At 28.2% G+C, this 21,468-nt stretch overlaps 1 protein-coding gene across 6 annotated transcripts in view; it reads left to right on the forward strand.

Annotated features, from left to right (window-relative positions):
- Positions 1–21,468, forward strand: part of Nrx-1 (neurexin 1) — a 583,956-nt gene that overhangs the window by 499,171 nt on the left and 63,317 nt on the right. For all 6 annotated transcript variants that reach the window (XM_076536346.1, XM_076536345.1, XM_076536349.1 and 3 more), the window contains 3 exons: positions 2,313–2,606; positions 6,652–6,830; positions 9,398–9,569. In XM_076536346.1, the coding sequence (XP_076392461.1) occupies positions 2,313–2,606; positions 6,652–6,830; positions 9,398–9,569 (645 nt within the window). The remainder of the gene's footprint in view (positions 1–2,312; positions 2,607–6,651; positions 6,831–9,397; positions 9,570–21,468) is intronic.

Below are 21,468 nucleotides of genomic sequence, written 5' to 3' on the forward strand. Positions count from 1 at the left end.
TATTCACGTACTCAAGTATTCAAATATTCATGTATTCGCGTACTCAAATATTCAGGTATTCGAGTAATCAAATATTCAAATATTCGAGCTTTCAAGTATTCAAGTATTCAAGGTTTCAAATTATCGAATTTTTAAATTCGCTAATTTTCTGTTTTTCGACTACGCAGGAATAAATTTTTCAACCTAAATTTTCCATTTCTTATTTTTTCAAGACTTCAATTTTTTCATTTCTTTAAGATTCTTCTTAAAGAATTACATCTTAACTTCTCAAATGTTCATATATTCGTATTTGTACATGTTTTTCTTTCACTTCCTCAAATTTTCAAATTTTTTAAGTTTCTATTTTACACTAAAAAATCGTCAAGTTAAAAGTTGGAAAATTTTCAAAATTAAAATTTGTAATTTTCATTCTGTAATCGTAGAAAACTCTCTATTGATATTGCATATCTTTACAGCCCCTAATAACCATTTTTACAGTTGGTTACAATACAACAATCATAACTTTGGCATTTCTAAATTTTTAACCTTGAATTTTTACAATTTTTATATTTCCATATTTCTCAACATCTAAATTTAAAATTTAGTAAATTTAAAAACCTGCCACTTCAAAATTCGCACATTTCCAAATACCTAACTACTTAAACTTCTTCAAGACTTCTGTGTCGTACGATAATGATCCCATCAAATGCGCATTATAATCAAAATAATCGATGAATCCATTAAGTACAAGATTGTATCAATATATCATCAAGAGATAAGACTGTTGTTCACCAAATAGTACTATCGGCCGTTGAAGTTATGGATGAGTAAAAGGAATGTAAAGGACAAATAAATTACAGTTGAACAAACAATTCCAACATAAAAAAATATAGATCGGATAAGAAATGCAAGACTATAAAAGTTGTATATTTTTACCTACTTTTCTCGAAGGTTTATTTATACTGCAATTTGTTATTGCTCGACAAACTTTTACAATAACGTTTTATACATGTTTTCAAATTATATATGTTTTCATCTCTTTATGGACGATACTTTAAAAAGCCACTTAAATATAATCATTTCATTATGTATAATATTTATCAGATATTATTCAAGTCGTTTGATAAAAATTTATCTTCTTTTACATCGTTTTTATATTGTTGAGTAAGATGTTATGAAAAATGTTATTTTCAAATGATCAAATTATCGAACCTAACCTAACTTTTCAGTATGTACTTTACAAGTTTTTATTGTAAAAACAAATCAATATTTAAATTCTTTCGCATAATTCTTTATATACGAATTTGTTGAAAACGTAAGGGAAATAAAAGAAACACGAATTGAACGGGGATTAATTAAACATATTTATTCACAAACACAAATATACAATTCAAAACAGAATAACAACAGGAATAATATGTACAATAATATATTAATATACGAACACTAATAAACAATTTCGAATAATATATGTTAAATAATACGAATTAATTTGGAAAATGAATAATAATTGACAAAAATAAGGAACGTGAAATCACAATAAACTAATTAACAAAGAAATCAATCTTGGAAAATGATTTTAACGATAGTTTCAATGAGGCGAGGCAAGGGCGTAAGTACGATCGAATTGCGAGGCGTCTATCGAGCGAACGAATGATAAGCGCGACTCGTTCCGTAGCGGCACGGACCCCGCTGAGTCACGTGGTCCTACCCCCACTACGGACGATATCGATCCGAGAACGATTCGAAATCCTGGTGGCTTTGCTCTTAGGTTAGCCTGTACGTCTCGGAAAATTACCGAAGTAATTTCCGTCCGTCGACCCTCACAACAGGAGATGCAAAGCATCATCCCTCACGGGGCTTCATGGAGGCCTCAGAGGGACGTAGAACGCCCCCCCTAGCCACGGCTTGTCGACCACAGGGACACATAAAGCGCCCCCGCGCCGCAAAGAGATCGCCTACCAGTCCATAACATAACAATATATTATAAACAATCAATAATTAACAATTTTGATGCCTCACATTTCCACTCGTTACCCTCTTGCATTCGTTACAAACGTCCTCATAACTCAAACTATTAAATATATAACACCAAATCGCGACAAACTAAAAAATGTCGATAATTATTAACTAAAATGAAATATTTCACGTTCCTGTCATCAACAGAATTTATGTAAGAACTAAAATTTTACTAAAATTACTAACAAAGTAAATGACAACAAAACTTTTTGCCCCAACAGCACAATAATCGTTAATTGGTTCAATCAAAGTTTCGTTAATCACCTTATAGTGATTCATCGAAACTTGCAAACTAACAAGTCCTATTATTGCAGGGGGTGTCGAGAAAACCCAATATGGCCAACTACCGGAGCAGATACTCAGCAAACACGGTTTCAAGGGATGTCTCGCCTCGTTGGATCTCAGCGGCGAAAGCATCAACCTGATTTCCGATGCTGTTGTTCCGAGTTCCTTAGTAGAACATGGCTGCAATATGTTCACCAGCCTTCACCTTGGGAAAAAATGCACACACGATTTGTGCGCGAACCATGGCACATGTGTGCAACAGCGGAATAGTTACACGTGCGATTGCGACATGACCAGTTTCATCGGGCCAACTTGCAACGAAGGTAAATATTTCTGATTTAGTGAGTAAATAAGGTTAACCCCTTCCTAACCCCCTAAGGAATAATTGAGATATAAGGAGAGGTTTTGAAAATTACGAATTTTTAAATTTTCAAATTATATGTTTGAAAATATTCAATTTTGAATATTGTAAATATTGAAAATATTCAATTTTTAGTATTTTCAATTTTGAAGTCCCTAACTTGCAAATACTTAATTTACAAATGAATAAATTACCAAATCCTTAACCCCTTCCTGTGCTATTTATTTAACAGATTAAGATGAACTATTCAGAACTATAATATTAAAACGAACAAAGAAAATTAAAATGTTCTGTATATTTTATATTAAGGGATCCTTGATAATGTAACTCATAGTTGGACCTAAATTTCAAGTTGAAGAGTATTCAAAATTTGAGTAAGGTTTGTCATATTTGAGCTGTAAGTGCGTCACGTGAGAGACTCGTCGAAGTACGGGAAGGAGTTAAGGGATGACAAGAATATTGTAGAAACTTTTGACTGAATAGACATTAATTAACAGAGGAATATTTTTAAAATTTAATTACATTTCAAAGGAAATTACACGAGTTCTTATCATTTCAAGGATGACATAAAAGTGACTGAAAATTAAACGAACGTTCAATGATGCGTTTTTCAGTGAAAACACGATATCACTTACAACCCCCACTCCGTACATACTTCAAGGAATGACTATAATCATTAATGGGTCACACAACAATACGGAACCAATGCCTACAATATATTAGGAGTACGAAAAGTAATCAAAATTTCGTTTGCTTTCGAAAAACATTTATTTATTAAAGAAATCTTACATGCTAATCAACAAAATAATTTCCACCATTTTCTAACGCTTTTTCCTAGAGTAAAGGCAATTGTTCGATTCCCTTTTTAAAAAAGGCCTTCGAATTTTCATTGAAAAACTTTGAAGTCATTGAAGAAATGAATACTTCTCGATCCCCCTAGTATTTTCGATAAAACAAGAACTCAAATACCAAAATTCTCAAATTCTAAAATTCTCAAATTCCAAAATTCTCAAATTCCAAAATTCTCAAATTCCAAAATTCTCAAATTCCGAAGTTCTCAAATTCCAAAATTCTCGAATTCCAACATTCTCAAGTTTCAAAAATCTCAAATTCCAAAATTCTCAAATTCCAAAATTCTCAAATTCCGAAATTCTCAAATTCCAAAATTCTCGAATTCCAAAATTCTCAAATTCCAAAATTCTCAAATTCCAAAATTCTCAAAATTTAAAAATTTCTAAAATTCTCCCTAATATTGTCAATAAAACAAGAACGATAATAAATAATAATAACTTAAACCTAAACGTGAGGGTTTACTTGACTAATGCAGTGTCCCATTCGAGTGCTACGATCTGCCATTTTCTACGGTTCCTTTGACCGCTAAAAAAAAACCACGTGTCTCAGAAAACCGACCCTAGCAGACAATACAAGGCCTGGCCATCACACCCTTCGAAGTAAATTTATTACATTAACAGCTACATTGAGTGAACTATTTTTTATCGATACTTTATGCGTTCTGATAAATTATTAAATTCAAGTATTTGTTTAAATTATTATTGTGCCAATAGATCATAGCAGTCGAGGCCCATATAAAATCAATCAATCAATTAAATTATTAATAATTGAATTTATTCAAGATAAATTATTAATTTAAGTATTATAAATGCATTGTTATATGTATTGTAAATAGCTCAACAAAATTTTGTCTCCAATCTCACATTCTAAAAAGTTTATCGCGTAAAAAGAATTCGCTTTTAAACTAAATAATTTTAATTTAAGAGGTCGCTTTCGGCTCACGTACCGAAAATGGAAATGTGTTTTCCTTTGAGCGAAATTAGCGTTGACACGTGACAAAATTTGTAGATATTCGTATGTTAATGGTGAATGCAAAAATTTATTAAAGATGTGGCGAAGCGTGTAAAAGTAATCAAAAGTGATGCGTTGGAAAAATGGTAGCGAAACGTGTAGGAAATTTGTAAAGAAAATTGAAATTTCAATTTTATGAAAGTTGATGTTTATTGTGAAATTAAAATATATACGTACCTTTAATATTTAAAAAATTAGTAAAATTTTGTAATTCTAAAGATTTCTAAAATAATCTTTAAAAAAGATTCTAAAATAATCTTTAAAAAAGATTCTAAAATAATCTTTAAAAAGATTCTAAAAATAATCTTTAATATTACTAAAGTTTGGAGAGTTAAATTTAGTTTTGTATTAGGAATGAAAAGTGTTGAATGATTTTTGTAAACAACTTAGTCTTCGAAAGGGAAAACTTTATTGAGATAAAGTAAATAGAATAAATAGAAATAAGCTAAATTAGAAATAGATAAATAACTTACAGATAAATAACTTAATTGATAATATAAAAATAACCTCAATAATAATTTAATAGCTTAATATGAAAATTGATTAAAAATTAGAGAGGTGATACTTGACAATTTGATTTTGTTATCTTATCTCATAATACGGCATTGTGTTCCATATCGATTGTAATGATTATACGGCTTAAATATAATAAGAATCATTATCGTAGAATAATAAAACTTTAACAAAAATAAAAATTATCAATATTATAAATCTCTTAATAAATTCTTTGTTTGAGTTATTGTTTAACTGGAAAATAAATGATTGTAGAAAATCAACAAATAAATGAAAAGTTAATTCGTTTAAATTAATTTAAAGTAGTTAAAATTATTAAAAAACTTAATTCAAATTTATTTAATATTATTGGAAAACTAAATTTAAAGTTACTTAAAATTATTGAAAAACTAAATTTAAATTTATTTTAAATTATTTAGAAAACTAATTAAAATTAATTTAAATTATTTAAATTACATTTATTTCATAATTCATTTATTACTTAATCAAACCTAACCTAACCTAACCTAACCTAATATTTTAATTTATTTAATATTGCAATTTTTTATTGGGTCATAAAAGAATACTTTCTAAAATAATAACAACTTTTATTAAAAATTATAATTTTTTTAATTAATAATCGATACAAAATGATTACAAACAAAAAATGTTTTCATTCGAAGAACGTAAAGCACAAAAATTATATAATATTCCTTTACATTTTATTAAACCTGAGAAAATACATTCTAAAACTATCGTGACTAATATTTGTACGAGTATTTGCATGTTTTTCTACTGAAATTTATCATTGCTACAAAATTTCATTACCAACTTATCACCACGTCAACGCGTAGATTAATACTTAAAGTTTGCATGCAGATGCCAAAAATGTGAAAGTAATCACAGTGATTATATAATTCATGATAAATTATAACTGCACAGCGTATCTGATTTGCTGTTTCTCATCACTCACGATAAAAAATTATGGTGATTAAATTAATGGTAACATATTTAACCTACATTGCTTGGCACACAATAAAAAATGACTAAATTTTCAAATTGCATTATTTAGCTTCGAGTCGATCAATCTTTCCCTGAGTATATTATTTTTACCGTAATAATAATTTCTCTTTTAAATCACTTCTTTTATTTTCATATTTAAATTCATTTTTTTAAATATTTTAAGTATTCTTTGTTGAAACGAGTATGTATACTTAATTTTATCTAATTAAAATCTCAGCTAATTGTACATTTTATTATAAATATACTTAGTATTGTAAAAAAGAGAAAAATTTTTGGGACCTCACGTCCTAACTCATAGGTTGACATCTGCATGTAATTACTAAAAAATTTCTAAATTATACTTTGACTACATTTTTATATTATTTTATTTTTGTCAAGAACAGAAGCTGTCGCATTACAAAAATATTTATCTAACAATAAATGAATACAAATATCTCTATTTTAACAATAAATAAATAAACACAAATATCTTTAAATTGAAATAACTAAAATTCCAGTACTAGAAATGTATATTTAATAGTTACATAAAATTTCAAAGATATTAAAATATCTTTAAACGTACATTAAGTGAAACTTCAAAATTGTATTTGCAATCCTATCATTAATAATTTGTAATTACTTTGTTGCAGAGGCCGTAGCTTACGAATTCGGAGCCGGAAGAGGAATCATCACGTACACCTTTCCACCAGATCAAAGACCGGAAATGAAAAAGGATAGAGTGGCCCTAGGATTTGTTACTAGTGTGAAGGATGCAGTACTTCTCAGAATAGAGTCTGCTTCGAGCAACGATTATCTCGAAATTAAAATTGTTAGTAACGAAACGAATTATCTGAATTATGTAACGAAATTAAAAATGATCCTCTAAGAAATTGTGAAAACATTGCGAAATAGAAAGTTCTGTTAACTTATTACGTTGTGCGAAGTAACTTTGTCAAAGCAACAAAACAATAAATTATTTACATTTCACTTTAAAATACATCACGTAAAATATATACTGTGCAAATACAATTGTTGAAATTTAAAAATAATTTTTCGAAACGTGAGGATCTTTTTTAATTTATGTGTCTTTGTTTAATAATTAGATTAATTAAATACGATTTATCGACGTGGAAAAATATATTTGTTTATGTTAATTAAGCAGAGATTACTTCAGATGAATTTGGATTATATAAGTGAAATTCCAAGTCTTAAATATATTATTTATGTTAATGAAGAATGACTAGGTATGAGTAATTTATAATCAGAGTTTATTGTGTAAATTTAATGTTTATTAAATGTTAAGACATTTTATGCGTTTCACTAGCATAATTAATAACGGAATTATTTAATGCGTAAAATTGAAGATATAAAATGACTCGATATATTTCAATTATTACACAATATATTCCATTTAATTCGAACGTTTAAATCATGTTCGGCTGTTAAAATGATTGATGGATTTGTATGAATTATTTGGTGTAAAGCAATATAAAGTGAATTATAAATCAAATGATTGATTGAAACGACGCTCACAAAGACTAGAACGAATTTTTTATTGTCATGTACAGCTTAAAATCATAGAAGTGTTCATGAGTCACTTTTTCCATTTTCAATGACAGTAAACACAATTTACTTAAGTGAAATATTTTGTAAAATAACGTTACAGCAAGTTATTAATAACACTTTATTTTATATTCTGTATTTACATATTGTTAAATACTTCTAATATTTACAATAGAAATTGCTGTTAATTACTATCTACCTCTAAGCAAAAAAAAATGAGTCAAACTGTATTAATTATTCAATACTGAAACATGGTTTTGAGATCCTCTGTTAGTAAGAATGACAGAAAATGTAAAATTGTATAAATTTCTGTAGTATTTCATAAAAGAAATGTATACTCTCAAGCATCATAGACTCTCCAAAGATATATGGCGAAGATCTATAATATCCTCTGTCTATAATATTCCAAAGTTACCTTAAAGATTCTATTATACTTCATTCACACTTGACGAGTACATGTTTCGCGATTAATTAATTTAAAAGAAAAATTGTCACAGTCTTCTACTGTTGATGTAAACAGAATTTTATTACTTAATGTTGTTCAAGTTAATGTAATTGAAGGTTGCATAAACATTCATGATGTCAAGAGCCAAGTTTTCTGAAGTAAATACTTATAAGTAAACTGAACTTTACTGAAGTAAATACTTCTTGCTAGAATATCTAGATTAGATTTGTCTTAGACTCTTCCCAAATTTTTCTTGGACTCTGCATAGGTCATTGTTATTAGCTTAGACTCTTTTTATAGAAAAATACTTCTTTAAATTTTATTAGGAATCTTTAGAAATTAATTACAATTTTCTAAATTTTTTTTGAAAAGCCACTAGGATAAATCTTTCTTAGAATCTCTATAAGATCTCCGTATGTTTCTCTTAGATTCTCCCTAGTTTTTCTCTGGGTTTTTCTAAAATTTTTTTCTGGAATCTCTCTAGATGACCCTATGATCAAAAAGGGGTTATTACATCCCCTGTAGAAATATCTATGTTACCCTCAGATTTTTCCTACAATTTCTCTAAGTAATCTTTAGATCTTTTTATTGTTACAACGTTATTAAACTGTATCTAATTCCTCTCTAGATATTTTAAGCTCTACACAGATGTTTCCTAGTCTACCCTCGAATTTTCTCAAAACCAAAGACAACTTGTAAAGGACTTCTTCCTGTACACTCATACCGATACAAAGAAAACTGTTATGCTTAAATAAACTAAAATGTCACATAAACGAGAAATGACAATAACAGTTCACAGAATATAAAGAAAAGCTTTCTTCCACATCATCGCCATTTTGCTTGGAAAAGTCTATCGTACTCGATAGTGTACAAATATATCACCAAAAATGTAATTCATCAGAAATTATAAATTTATTACTCTTAAACTTGATCGATATTTATGTTACAAACCTTTATATTTACAAAATATTCACTTACATTTATATTATAAAGAATATTTAGAATAACAAATTTTCAATTTAGATCGAAGTAAATTAATGAAAATTGCAGTAAAATATCAAAATGGAGTAAGAAATAATACTGTAAGAAGTTTCACTTCCATCTAAATGAATTTAACTATAAATTGAGTCATTATGAAATGAGTTTTAATATTGGAGCTTCTAGTTTAAGGAAGGAAATATCTATATCGCTTATCTTAGAAAATGTCTTACATAATCTTACAATTCTCACGCAACGTTACTCAATTCTTCAAATAAGAAAAATCTGAATCATATCAGGAATTTCCTATTACACTTGGAATTTCACACTCCGTTAAAAATCATTTTCCAACAAAACCGTAAATAATTTACGTTCACTGTTGTAATAAAATATCACCTAAAATGTTGCAGGTGGAGGGAAACGTTTTCGCTGTCTATAATATGGGAACAAACAATCATCCCATAGGCGAGGACGGTGTGAAAGTGAACGATAATCAATATCACGTTGTCAGGTTTACTAGAACAGGACCAAACAGCACTCTACAGGTCGACGATTACAACTTGCAGTCCAATCATCCGTCCGGTAAGTGATAATTCTTCCTTTACGTGTTATTAGCAACAACATCGGAAACAGCGATTGAATATCGCAATGAACAGTGAATCATCGTGCTTTCACACGCTAATTTGAAGATTAATCCTGAACTGAACGATCATAATTCATAAACCAATGCCGGAATTGCCTATTATCAACTCTCGAGTCAACAAGCACGCGTTACATCCAATTAACTCGTACTTTCGCTTTGAAACGAGTAATGAAATTTAAATGTACAAGAAATTTTTGGTCGGAGAAATGTTAATTTAGGAATTGTCAATTTTTAGTATTCATTAGATTATTGATATTCGCGGTGGTATTTTTTGGATATAATTCAGTGAGATTACGTGTATTAATATTTTTATATTAGTATATTTAAACTTGTTTGTTGTATTATTTTTAGTATGTTAGTATATTTAACACTAAAACTACCAAAACCGGTCAAATGACCGTTCCACAAGTTTCTTATTATAAAATACACATTTTGTTTATTCTTTGAAATCATAATTGATTTTCATCAAGAAAAAGAATAAATGTGTGTACTAATTTATGTTTCGTTGTCTGTTTATTTATTTCTTAACTTCATTTTTAATTTCAAATTAAGTGCACATTATATGCCGGTAGGTTTAGTGTTAAACGTTAGTTTCTTTTTGTAAAAATTTTTATTTGTCAAGTCAGTATTAAAATATTGTCGAGTATTTAAAATTTTGTTCGAGTGTTTAATTGAAATTCACTCTTAATATTTTTTTTATTGTGTTAAAAATCGAAATGAAATAGTTAACATTTTAAATAACAAAAAATATACTAAATGATATATTTTTTATAAAAATTTGATTTAAGAAATTGACTATTTTTGATATTATAGAATATAATTAATTAAAAAAGAAAATGGAGTATCTCTGATATAACGGAATATAATCAATTTTAAAAAATGCTGTATTTTTGATATGATAAAATATGCTCAATTAAATTAAAATAAAAAAATTTTCAATTATGAAAATAACAAAAAGAGAGAGTATTTATTTTAAACATAATAAAGCACTGGTTTTTATCTGACAAGCTTGCAGGAATTTAAAATTTATGCAACACATGAAATTGAATTAAAATATTTATTAAAACAGTTTTACACCAAGCTTACTTTACAACACTAGAACTAAAGTCTCGTTTCATAAATCAGTAATTAATTCAAAGTGTTATACAATTCATTTTTTAAATTCGTCCCACAATATGTAATAGAAGATCACTATTTTTCAAATAAAAACAGTATTCACATAAAATAAAACAAGGTATCCATGTTTTCAATTCTTAATCTTATAAACTTTTCTCACGAAACTTCTGCACGAAACTGTAATTAATTTTGCAACTTTTGCGTCACTATCAATCATTTTTAACTGAAGGAAACACCGTATCTGATTCCGCGATTCAAAGAATGTCACGAAGTATATTTTAGAGACAATTTTTAAGATCACTTATCTTAAAAAAGGAAACACTGAAAGTGTAGTAAATTGTTTTGTATACAACGATGTAAATAAATACACTAGACTTTACTGAACACGTAAATTAATTCATTATGATTTACTAAATAAGTAAATAGGTTCGCTAAAATTTACTGAATATTATAAGATCACTAGAATTTATTAAACAAGTAAATAAGGTTACTATAATTGACTGAACAAGTTCACTAAAATTTGCTGAACCACATAACTTTATTAGAATTTGTTAAATAAGTAAATAAGGTCACTATAATTTACTGAACAAGTAAACGAATTCGCTAAAATTTACAAAACAGCATAAGTTCACTAGAATTTATTAAACAAGTAAATGAGGTCACTATAATTTACTGAACTAGTAAATAAGTTCGCTAAAATTTGCTGAGCAACATAAATTTACTAGAATTTATTAAACTAAACAAGTCCACCAGAATGTATTAAACAACAAAATTAGTTCACTAAAATTTATTAAACAACATAAGTTCACTAGAATTGATTAAACAAGTAAATAAGGTCACTATAATTTACTGAACTAGTAAATAAGTTCGCTAAAATTTGCTGAGCAACATAAATTTACTAGAATTTATTAAACTAAACAAGTCCACCAGAATGTATTAAACAACAAAATTAGTTCACTAAAATTAATTAAACAACATAACTTCGCTAAAATTTATTAAACAAGTATATAAATTCACTAAAATTTATTAAACGACTATTATAAATTTATTAAACAACAAATTCACTAAAATCAATTTTTACAAAGGAGATAATTTTATTCGATCACAAAACATAATTTAAAAATATAAAAACGAAAGAAGCAACGTTTACAGAACGGTTGCAGCAGAGCGACTGAAGAGAGCAGGGTTCTGGGTCTTATTTATAGGTTTCCGCCGTATAATGGGCCCCATGACCATGAGAAACAGCTGCCAGTGGTATGGTGAAACCCATACAGCGATCCCACGTGTTCTCGGTGTCTTCGTTCTCTGTTGGCGTGGCATGGGTCAGCATTGTACTCGTGGGAAATTAATTACAAACCGTGGGAACGATCATTATGCTTTGAACAATTATTCAAATGCTAAGACATTAGATGTTGAGACATAATGAATAACATAATCGATACACGAAAATGGGGACGTAATAAAAGATGTATAGAAATTAAAATATATTAAACGATGTGAACACGATGTAAATAAACGAAACGAAAATTAAGACATAATGAATAATGTACAATATAAAAATTAAAATATAGAGAAGGACGCATAAGAATTAAAATACTATAAATGACGCATATAAATTAAGATATGATGGATCACATAGTTAATAATTCAAATTCTACTTGTCTCAAGGTATAAAGGTGCTTAAAGTATTTGGATTTGGGGATTTAAGGATTTTGAGATTTATGGATTTGGGAATATGGAGACTTTGGGATGTAGGGATTTGGGAATATGGAGACTTTGGGATATAGGGATTTAGGAATATAAAAGTTTGGGGATATGGAGACTTTGGGATATAGGGATTTGGGGATCTAGGAATTAGGAGGTATAGAAAATTAGGGATATAGGAATTTGAGGATGTATGCTATTGGTCAATTAGAAATTTAGAAATTCATGAATTCGAAGATTTAGAAATTGGGAAATTTGGGAATTTATGTGTTAGGAAATTTGAGAATTTGAGACATCGAGAAATTGGGAAATTTAAAAACTTGGAAATTTGAGAACTTGGAAATTTAAGAACTTTGAAATTTAAGAACTTTGAAATTTGAAAGCTTGGAAATTGGAGAACTTGGAAAATTAAAAATATAGAAATTTGAGAACTTGGAAACTTGAAAATTTGGAACTTTGAGAACTAGGAAACTTGAAAATTTGGAAATTTGAGAATTTGAGAATTTGAGAATTTGAGAATCTGAGAATTTAAAAATTTCAAAAGTTGACAACTTGATACTTTGAGTTAAAAAAATGAAAACTTAAAAATTTAGAAATCCCTAAACTTGAAAATATGAAAACTTCTAAAGTTCAATTTTCCTACATATAAATTAATTATTACTAACTTAATTCCTTCTAAATTAATAGACACCTTGCTTCCGCGAATTTTAATTTCAGCGATAAATACAAATAGTACAAAGTATATAAATATCGAGAACTTCGAAATACTTCGATATCTTGACTTTGTTGTTCATAAAAGGAAAATACATCACAGAAGAAATACGTGCGGTAGATCATTGAAAAGATACTTTCCTGTGAGAAGCGACTAAAGGAGAGGTGAGCCCTTAAGGTCAGAGTTAAAGGCACTTTTGAAAAGTACCTCTGTGATTTTCCTGTTGTCCTGCTTCCAGGCACACCATAATAAGCTTTCACTTTTCTTCTGACGTGAACCTACAAGGTTTGTGTGAAATTCTTATCTGTATGCTTTACTCCTGACTATATTGACCATCTTTAATAAATAATACAGCGCAATGAAACGTTTTAATTAAAAATTATTGAAGAGAATATGTATTTTACAAATTAAATTTTACAAATGTATTTTACAATTATCTGTATGTTTGAAAAAATAATATTTACAAAATTTATTAATATTTGTATCTTAAATTTCTATTTACAAGAATATTACTATTTAATAAAACACTAGTATAATAGAATTAATTTTTATTTTATAACATTATACAAAGTATTCAATAAAAATCATTTATGTGCGCTAAATTAATATTTAAAAATATAATAAAATTCTTTTATGAATATTGCAACTACTTTTCGTGTATTATTTATTAAATATTATATTATTTATATAACATATTGTAAAATATAATCCCCCATTACTCTCAAATTTTACATCAAATTAAAATTATATTTATATCAACTCTTTTCAATAATCTGATACATAATCAAAAATCTAAAAATTGTTAAATATTATTTGACAAGAATAATTTATCTATCAATTTTAAATAAATAAAATTACACCTGATGGAATATGTATTACTTAAAAAGTTAATATAATTTTAAGTAATTTTATAAACTCTGAAATCTAAACTGAGATTAGACTCTGTTATTATTAATAAAAAATTTGAAATTATGCATTAAATGTAAATTATTAAAATTAAAATATATAGTAGTTATATAATTTTATAAACTCTGAAATCTAAACTGAGATTAAATACTCTGTTACTATTAATCAAAAATTTATAATTATTTATTAAATGTAAATCATTAAAATTACAATATGTAGCAGTTATATATATCAGAAGAGCCTGTAAATCAATGTAATAGTCCACGTTGTGATTAAAAAATGACTAAAAATGATTGATTTAAATTTAATTTTTGTCAGAAATTAATTTTGTTTGAAAATTTGACACAATTAGAAGGATAAGAATTAGAAGTTCCAAGTTTGAAAGTTTCTTCAGAAACGCACCTTCGGGTCTTTTCTGCTCCCCTAGCCCTCGAGGGCATGTTAATTGGCTCATGGACATTCAACATGTTCCATAAATCGTGTCACAGAATTTCAAGCGTCCCTGCATTACTAACTAACCTTTTCTAACAGCCTATTCCAACGATCGTCGTAAACGACACTTCTTTTTTATCGTTGAACAAGGTTTTTCGTCATCAGTGAATGAATCATGCTGACGAGAAACGTTGCTTTATTGGATTTAGAGTGTTGAACTTTGTGATATACTGAGATGGAGATAGAAATATTGAGATGGAGATTTCATAGTTTCAAAATTTAAGAATTTGGAGATTTAGAAATTTAGAAATTTAGAAGCTTTTTTATTTATAAATCTGGAAATTAGGGGATGTAGAAATTTATTAATTTTGAGATTGGAAAATTAGGGAGGTTAGGAATTTGCAGATGCAGAAATTTAGGGATTTGAATATTTAAGAGTTTAGGGATTTGGAGATTTGTTAATTTTGGAATTTAGAAGTTTATGAATTTGAGAATTTACAGATTTAAAAACTTATAAATTTGGGAATTTGAAGATATAGGAATTTATTAACTTTGGGGTTTGACAATTGGTGAGTTTATGAATTAGCAAGTTTAGAGTTTTAGAGATTTCAATACTTGAAAATTTATAAATTTGTGTATTTATGAATTTTGTAATTTGGGAGTTTATGAATTTGGGAATTTGAAGATTCAAAAATTTAGAAATTTGAAGATATAGAAATTTATCAACTTTGGGGTTTGAAAATTGGGGAGTTTATGAATTTACAAATTTAGAGATTTAGGGAGATGAAAATGTGAAAATTTAGATATTTGAGGATTTATAAATTTAGGAATTTGGATATTTAGAAATTTATCATTTTTTCGATCGGAATATTTGTGAATTTAGCAATTCACAAGTTTACATATTGAGTGATTTATAGAAATTCTGAAATATTGAAATTTCAAAGTTTAGTAATCTAGAGATTTGAAAATTTGTAAATTTGAAAATAGAAATATGTAGAAACTTGATAATTTAAAACGTTAAAGACTTGATAATAAAAGAATTTAGTTATTTTGAGATTTGAAAATTAGAAACGTGAACAATTCGAAAATAGTAATAGTATTTCGCAATTTATTTATCTTATTAAATTAATCCACTGAAAAAACTAGTCATAAGCTACAGTACATTACACAAAATTTCCATATTCAACAGTTTACTATTAACATCTAAAATTCACCAAATCCACCCAAAATTTATAGTTTTTAATTATCCATACATAACCTAAAAACCTAACCTAATCTTAACTTTACTAAAACTACATCTAATTTACTGTGAATATTCAAAATACTGAAACATCTCAAACTGATTTAAAATAGACCTATTTAAAATGGATCTATTTTAATTACCACACCCTTCAGAATTTTTCACAGACCTCATCTCCTTAAATTTCCTGTACTCCTGGCATTAGAAGGGCCATTAATTGGCTTTCACTTTTTTTCCCAAGACGATTTTCGTCAGTCATCTAATTTCTCGTTCTTCTGATACTCTGATATTTTGTGGCTTTGTAGTTCGACGTTTTTCTGTCGTGTGAAATTCTAAATCCTAAACACTTTATCATTCAATTAGATTGCGGTTACAACTTCTAACAAATTACACGACCAATTTAGAAGATATATGTACAATAATTAATTTGAATTAAGTTTAATGTACCTTCTGAAGCTTCTGCTTTCCGCTTGACGGGGTACTCGAATATCACTAACCTTAACGCCCACTTGCTCGGCTTAGAAAGGGCTTAGAAAACTTAGAAACAACATAGAATCCTAATACACTTGTCCTTCACGAAGCTCTTTCACTTTTGTTGGTGTAGTGACTTCAAATGGTCGGAAGAAGTGATGTGAATTTAAATGAAAACGAATTTACGATGGATGTAAGATTTCTTACTTGGAAAATGAAATTTGTGGGTTTAGAAATTAAAGTTTCTTGCGAGTTTATGTAGAAATTTTATTAGGTTATTTTTAGTGTATACTGTTGCAAAAATATCAATTTTGGATTTATTTTTGAAATTTTTTATTTTTTAATGAATATTACTATTTGTTATTATGTAATTAGTAATAAAATGGTGTGATTGAAATTTGAAAGTTTAGGAGTTGGATTTAGAAATTTTTCAATTCAGAAATTTAGAAATTTCAAAATTCCAGAATTGGAGAATGTGGTTTATTTGAGAGTTAGAAATTTGGAGGTTAAGAAATATATGACTTTAAAAATTTGGAACTTTGGAAATTTAGGAATTTAAGAATTTGGGAATTTAGGAATTTGAAAATTTGGTAATTTAGATAATTATAAATTCAACCATTTTCAAATTTACAAACTTGCAAATTTAAAGTGTGAAAATTTCAAAATTAAAAAATTTGCAACCTTGAAAATTTCTAAACTCCTAATCTCAAATTGTAACTTGATCAACCTGTAAAAATGAATCGTTCTATATTATTAATAATTAAAAAACAGTTCAGCTTTCACCATCGTATTTTACGTACATCTCACTAATAAACCTTCATCATTTGATTCAATATCTTTGTCTAATTAAGAGAATTCATTCTCATTTGGAACCCAGCTGATGAGCAAAAACTCATCAAGGAAAGTCCACCTCCAGCATTTTACTGTGGTCCCAGTAGCCAAGTTGGAGATAATTGGCGCACCCATTAAATGGTCAACTTCTCCCTTAATTTCTCTATGACCTTTTTGCTCTCTCGTTCTTTGGGACCCCTATAAATTCTTCACAAGCAATTAACGCGTTACCCACCGCTCGTAAATAATGCGGGTTCGCGTAGCTTAACACACTAGCGCTGGTGTGTAGCGTAAGACAGTAATTACCACTTAACGTTCTTATATTTATTATTTTTTTCACTAATCCTCTTGTTGAAATTATTTTAATCCTCTTATTACAATTTTTTAGAAATCTGTTTAAGAAATTCTGATTTTTAAATGTATTTTGATCTTTTGATGTCTTTTTGCATAATAGGTTATGTTCTAGTAGCATCTTTCAGATATAATAGGTTATGTTATAGTAATATAAGATTAGTGTATCAAAGATTATAGCATAGTAATTAAATTAGAACAATATGTACTAGATTTTTATTGGATTAAATTATTTATTTGTTGAATAATAATTTATATTACATTTTACTGCAAATAAATTATGTGAAGTTCTTAAATTATATAAAACTCTTGTTTTCCATACTGTTGTATTTTTTATTATTCTGCTACTACTATTATATCATATATTAGATTACATCATAGTAATGTTATATTAACACATTATAAACTAAATTTCATTATATTAAATGATTGATTTGCTAAATAATAATTTAAGTCTATATTACATTTAATTGCAAATAAATTATGTGAAGTTATTTCTGATTATGTTACTTGTACTATTATATCATATATTAGATCAAAACATAGTAATGTTAACTTAGTATATTATAAACTAAATTTTATTATATTAAATGATTGATTTTCCGAATAATAATTTAACTCTATATAACATTTAATTGCAAATAAATTATATGAAGTTCTATATGTAACTCTTGCTCTTCATACTACTGTATTTCTATAAAGAATTTATATAAAATTCTATATGAAACAATTTATGAAACTGTTATTTTTCATACTATAGTATTTCTCATTGTATTATTTAATACAATTGTAAGCAATTATTTAATATAATTGTAATTGTAAGACTTGTAGTATATAGATTGTACCAAACCTTTTATGACACGCTCAATAACCACTAATTGTAGGATCACAATATTTGAAGTCTCTCACAATGACACCATAAAATACAGTCCTCAAAGTCGAACGCAACCCAGGTAATTTCCCAAAGACCAATGCTAGAAATTTTCCGTCACTCATGTTAGCCTATTCTCGCAAATATCGGAATCGATAGGTTCCTCAAGGTATTTTTCCCTCGAATTCCACTTATTCCATGTTACCCTGATTGGAAAATAAACAAGAAGATATCGAAGATGTTTTTTCGACAAACCTTTCGTCGGAAGATAATCTCTTCTAGAGTCGCCATAACGAAAAGCGCCTGGATTTTCATCCTAATTGCAAGAAGTCTCCGAGTTTCACCGTTGGAAAATCGTTCACGTTTTCCACCGTTTATGTTTCCCCGATCGGTGACTTTCCGTCTGCCAATTTTCCGCGATTTTCCGTATTTCCAGGCCGGAACCTTCGGGACTTTCGCGTTTTCCTGTGTCCCTGGTCGAAAGGCAAGCAACGGAGAGCTCGTGCGCGTCGCGGAACGAAGAAAAACGTCCCAGGTGGAAAAAGATTTTCCTCCTTTTTCCGTTCCGCCGCTCTCATGGTTCCCTGGTGGAAAAATCCTCGTTGAAAAAAACAAGACGCGATCGGAAGCTCTAAAGGGGGAAAAAATGTGAATGTCAACCCTTTACACGGTTTTCTTTCGGCCCCGGTTTTGTCCTATGGTCTCCTGATAGGAGTTCACCAAAAACTGGAACGTTTCTGAAGCATGGCTGAACTTTGCACTCCAATTTCTTGTTTCTTCGATTCATGGTTTCCTAGTGAAACATCCCCAAAAGTAGAACGGTCAGCAGTTTGTCCAACGAGGCTACAAAAATTTTCTTCTACACCTGCTAGGACGTTCTAATGTCCTAATACTCCACGAGATGTTAATCCACTTCATTAGATATACGAACGTGATTTATGAAACGTTTCGAATCGATCCATTTGGAAAGCGGATAAATATCTAGCTGGGAGCGATTTATTTCTTAAAATGTTGATTGAGTTTCCCCATGAAGTGTCATGGACACCATGGCGGCGCTTCCTGCAGGATTATGACGTCCTGGTAATCATGGCGTCGTCTATGGTGTTTCTTCGCTATTACTCAAGTTGTGATACGTGGATAGGAATTTTGATGGTGTAGCAAAGATTGAGTATTGGGAAATGAATTGTAGTTTGCGGAGACTTTCTGTATTAGTTTTGTCATGCGCAGGTTTGAGGAATGCAGTTTGAGTTGGAATAGGGAGTACACTATTTTACTAGTTTTATGAAATGTCTTTCAATAATTATTTTAGTAATTATTTTGGTAATAAGAATTTTTAAGAATTACGTAATTTTTATAATTATTTTGTGATTATGTTTGAGAAGAGTTAGAAAAAGATATTTTCAGGAGATTTATAATTATTTTGTAGTTATAGTGTTTACAGGTATTTTGTAATTATTTCAATAATATTCATAATTATTTTGTAATTATTTTCATCATTTTCATAATTATTTTGTAATTATTTTAATAATTTTCAAAGTTATTTTGTATATATCCCGATAATTATAATTATTTTCTACGTATTTTAATAATTCTCATAATTATTCCTTAATTATTTTTTTTATATTTTATTTAATTTTTATTTCAGATAATATGGTCTTCTGAATAATTTAGCAAAAATGAAAAATTAACACTTAGAACTTTCGAAATAATTTTAAATGACTAATATAACTTCCATTATGACTTTCTAAAGTCTATATAACATGTGTAAATTTATATAAAATATGTAAATGAAATATATGTAAACAGAAATCAATATATTTTCTGTCATTTTTATTTCAGTTGAACGTCTCTCATTAATTCTAATGAATTATTATATTAATTATCCCATCATTATGAAATTGATGACTTTCAAAAGTAGTTATTTCATAAAGTATCTTATAAAAATCTATAATTATACCTTTAATTAGCATTGCACAAGTTATTTTATTAAAATTAATAATTGTACCTATTAACGAATATTGTATTGCTATACAATGTACAAATATGTATGCACTGTACTTCGAATTAATCGGTCAGAGATCCGGTTCTGTGCAAACCGGTTTAAAACGAGTACTGCATTAATACTGTTTAAAATGTAAGTACACAGTTGCACATGTAGTAAGATATATCACGCTCGACTTTGACGATAAACAAATAAAACACAATATTCAGGAAAAGAAATTTATTGCAAAATGTTCTATTATTGCTAACACAATGATGTTTCTAATCTAACCTAAAATTCGATCATACCACTAATATCTATTAAAATCTGGGCCATCATGATCAGCTGATTCCTATTTTAATAAATCAAAAATTTTATAACAAATACTGCGATATTTTCTAAAATTTCAAAAGGATCGGTACGTTCTTCAAGATGAACAAATATTTGTTTAAAATAACTAATTTTTGCTACACACAACCTACATATTTTCAGCACCCTCTAAATGTTTTACACCCTCCATTAAATGTTTGAAACCCACTATTAAACAATTCTTGCGTCATTAACAAATACTCTCAAAATTACATTAAAAATTTTACCAACATACACAAATTCTGTAATGAAACGAAAATGTGTCATAAAATGATTTCAACCTCAAATTTCTCGAAAGTGAAAACTTGTAGACATAAATTTTGTAGTATATTCTTTATTTATTTTTAGATATAGAATCATCTAACTAGTAATACGAGTGTTCCGTATAGAAGAGTACAGTAACGTACGGTTGTGATACAAGCGAAAGTAAGATAGAAACAGAGAAGAGAAAACGGGGAAAGAGAAAGAGGAAAGTGGGGAGGGGTGCATCTAATTTGATTTAATTAGAATAAATTTGCTTGCATAAAAGGCAGGAAGAAGGGGCATGCTCCACGCCAAACATATTAGCCTGGTAGCTAAATTTATCAAATTATGCGTAGCTCGTCCGATTGACATCAAAGTAAATCTATAATGGCCGCTGACCATCTGCTTACGCGTCTTTTCGTTTCCCGTTTAAACAACACCGATTCTTTTCTTTATCCCCTGTAAAACGAATCGTATCAGTTAAGATCACTGTATTAACCTAAATATTATCTTTTAGTGAAAGATTACTAGTTTTTTAATTAAAGATTAGGGAAAGATTACATTTTGGTATCACAGAATGTCAGGGTTTAACTTCCACTCTTCACTTTTGA

The sequence above is a fragment of the Megachile rotundata genome, chromosome 10 (assembly GCF_050947335.1).
Source record: "Megachile rotundata isolate GNS110a chromosome 10, iyMegRotu1, whole genome shotgun sequence".
NCBI lineage: Eukaryota > Metazoa > Arthropoda > Insecta > Hymenoptera > Megachilidae > Megachile > Megachile rotundata.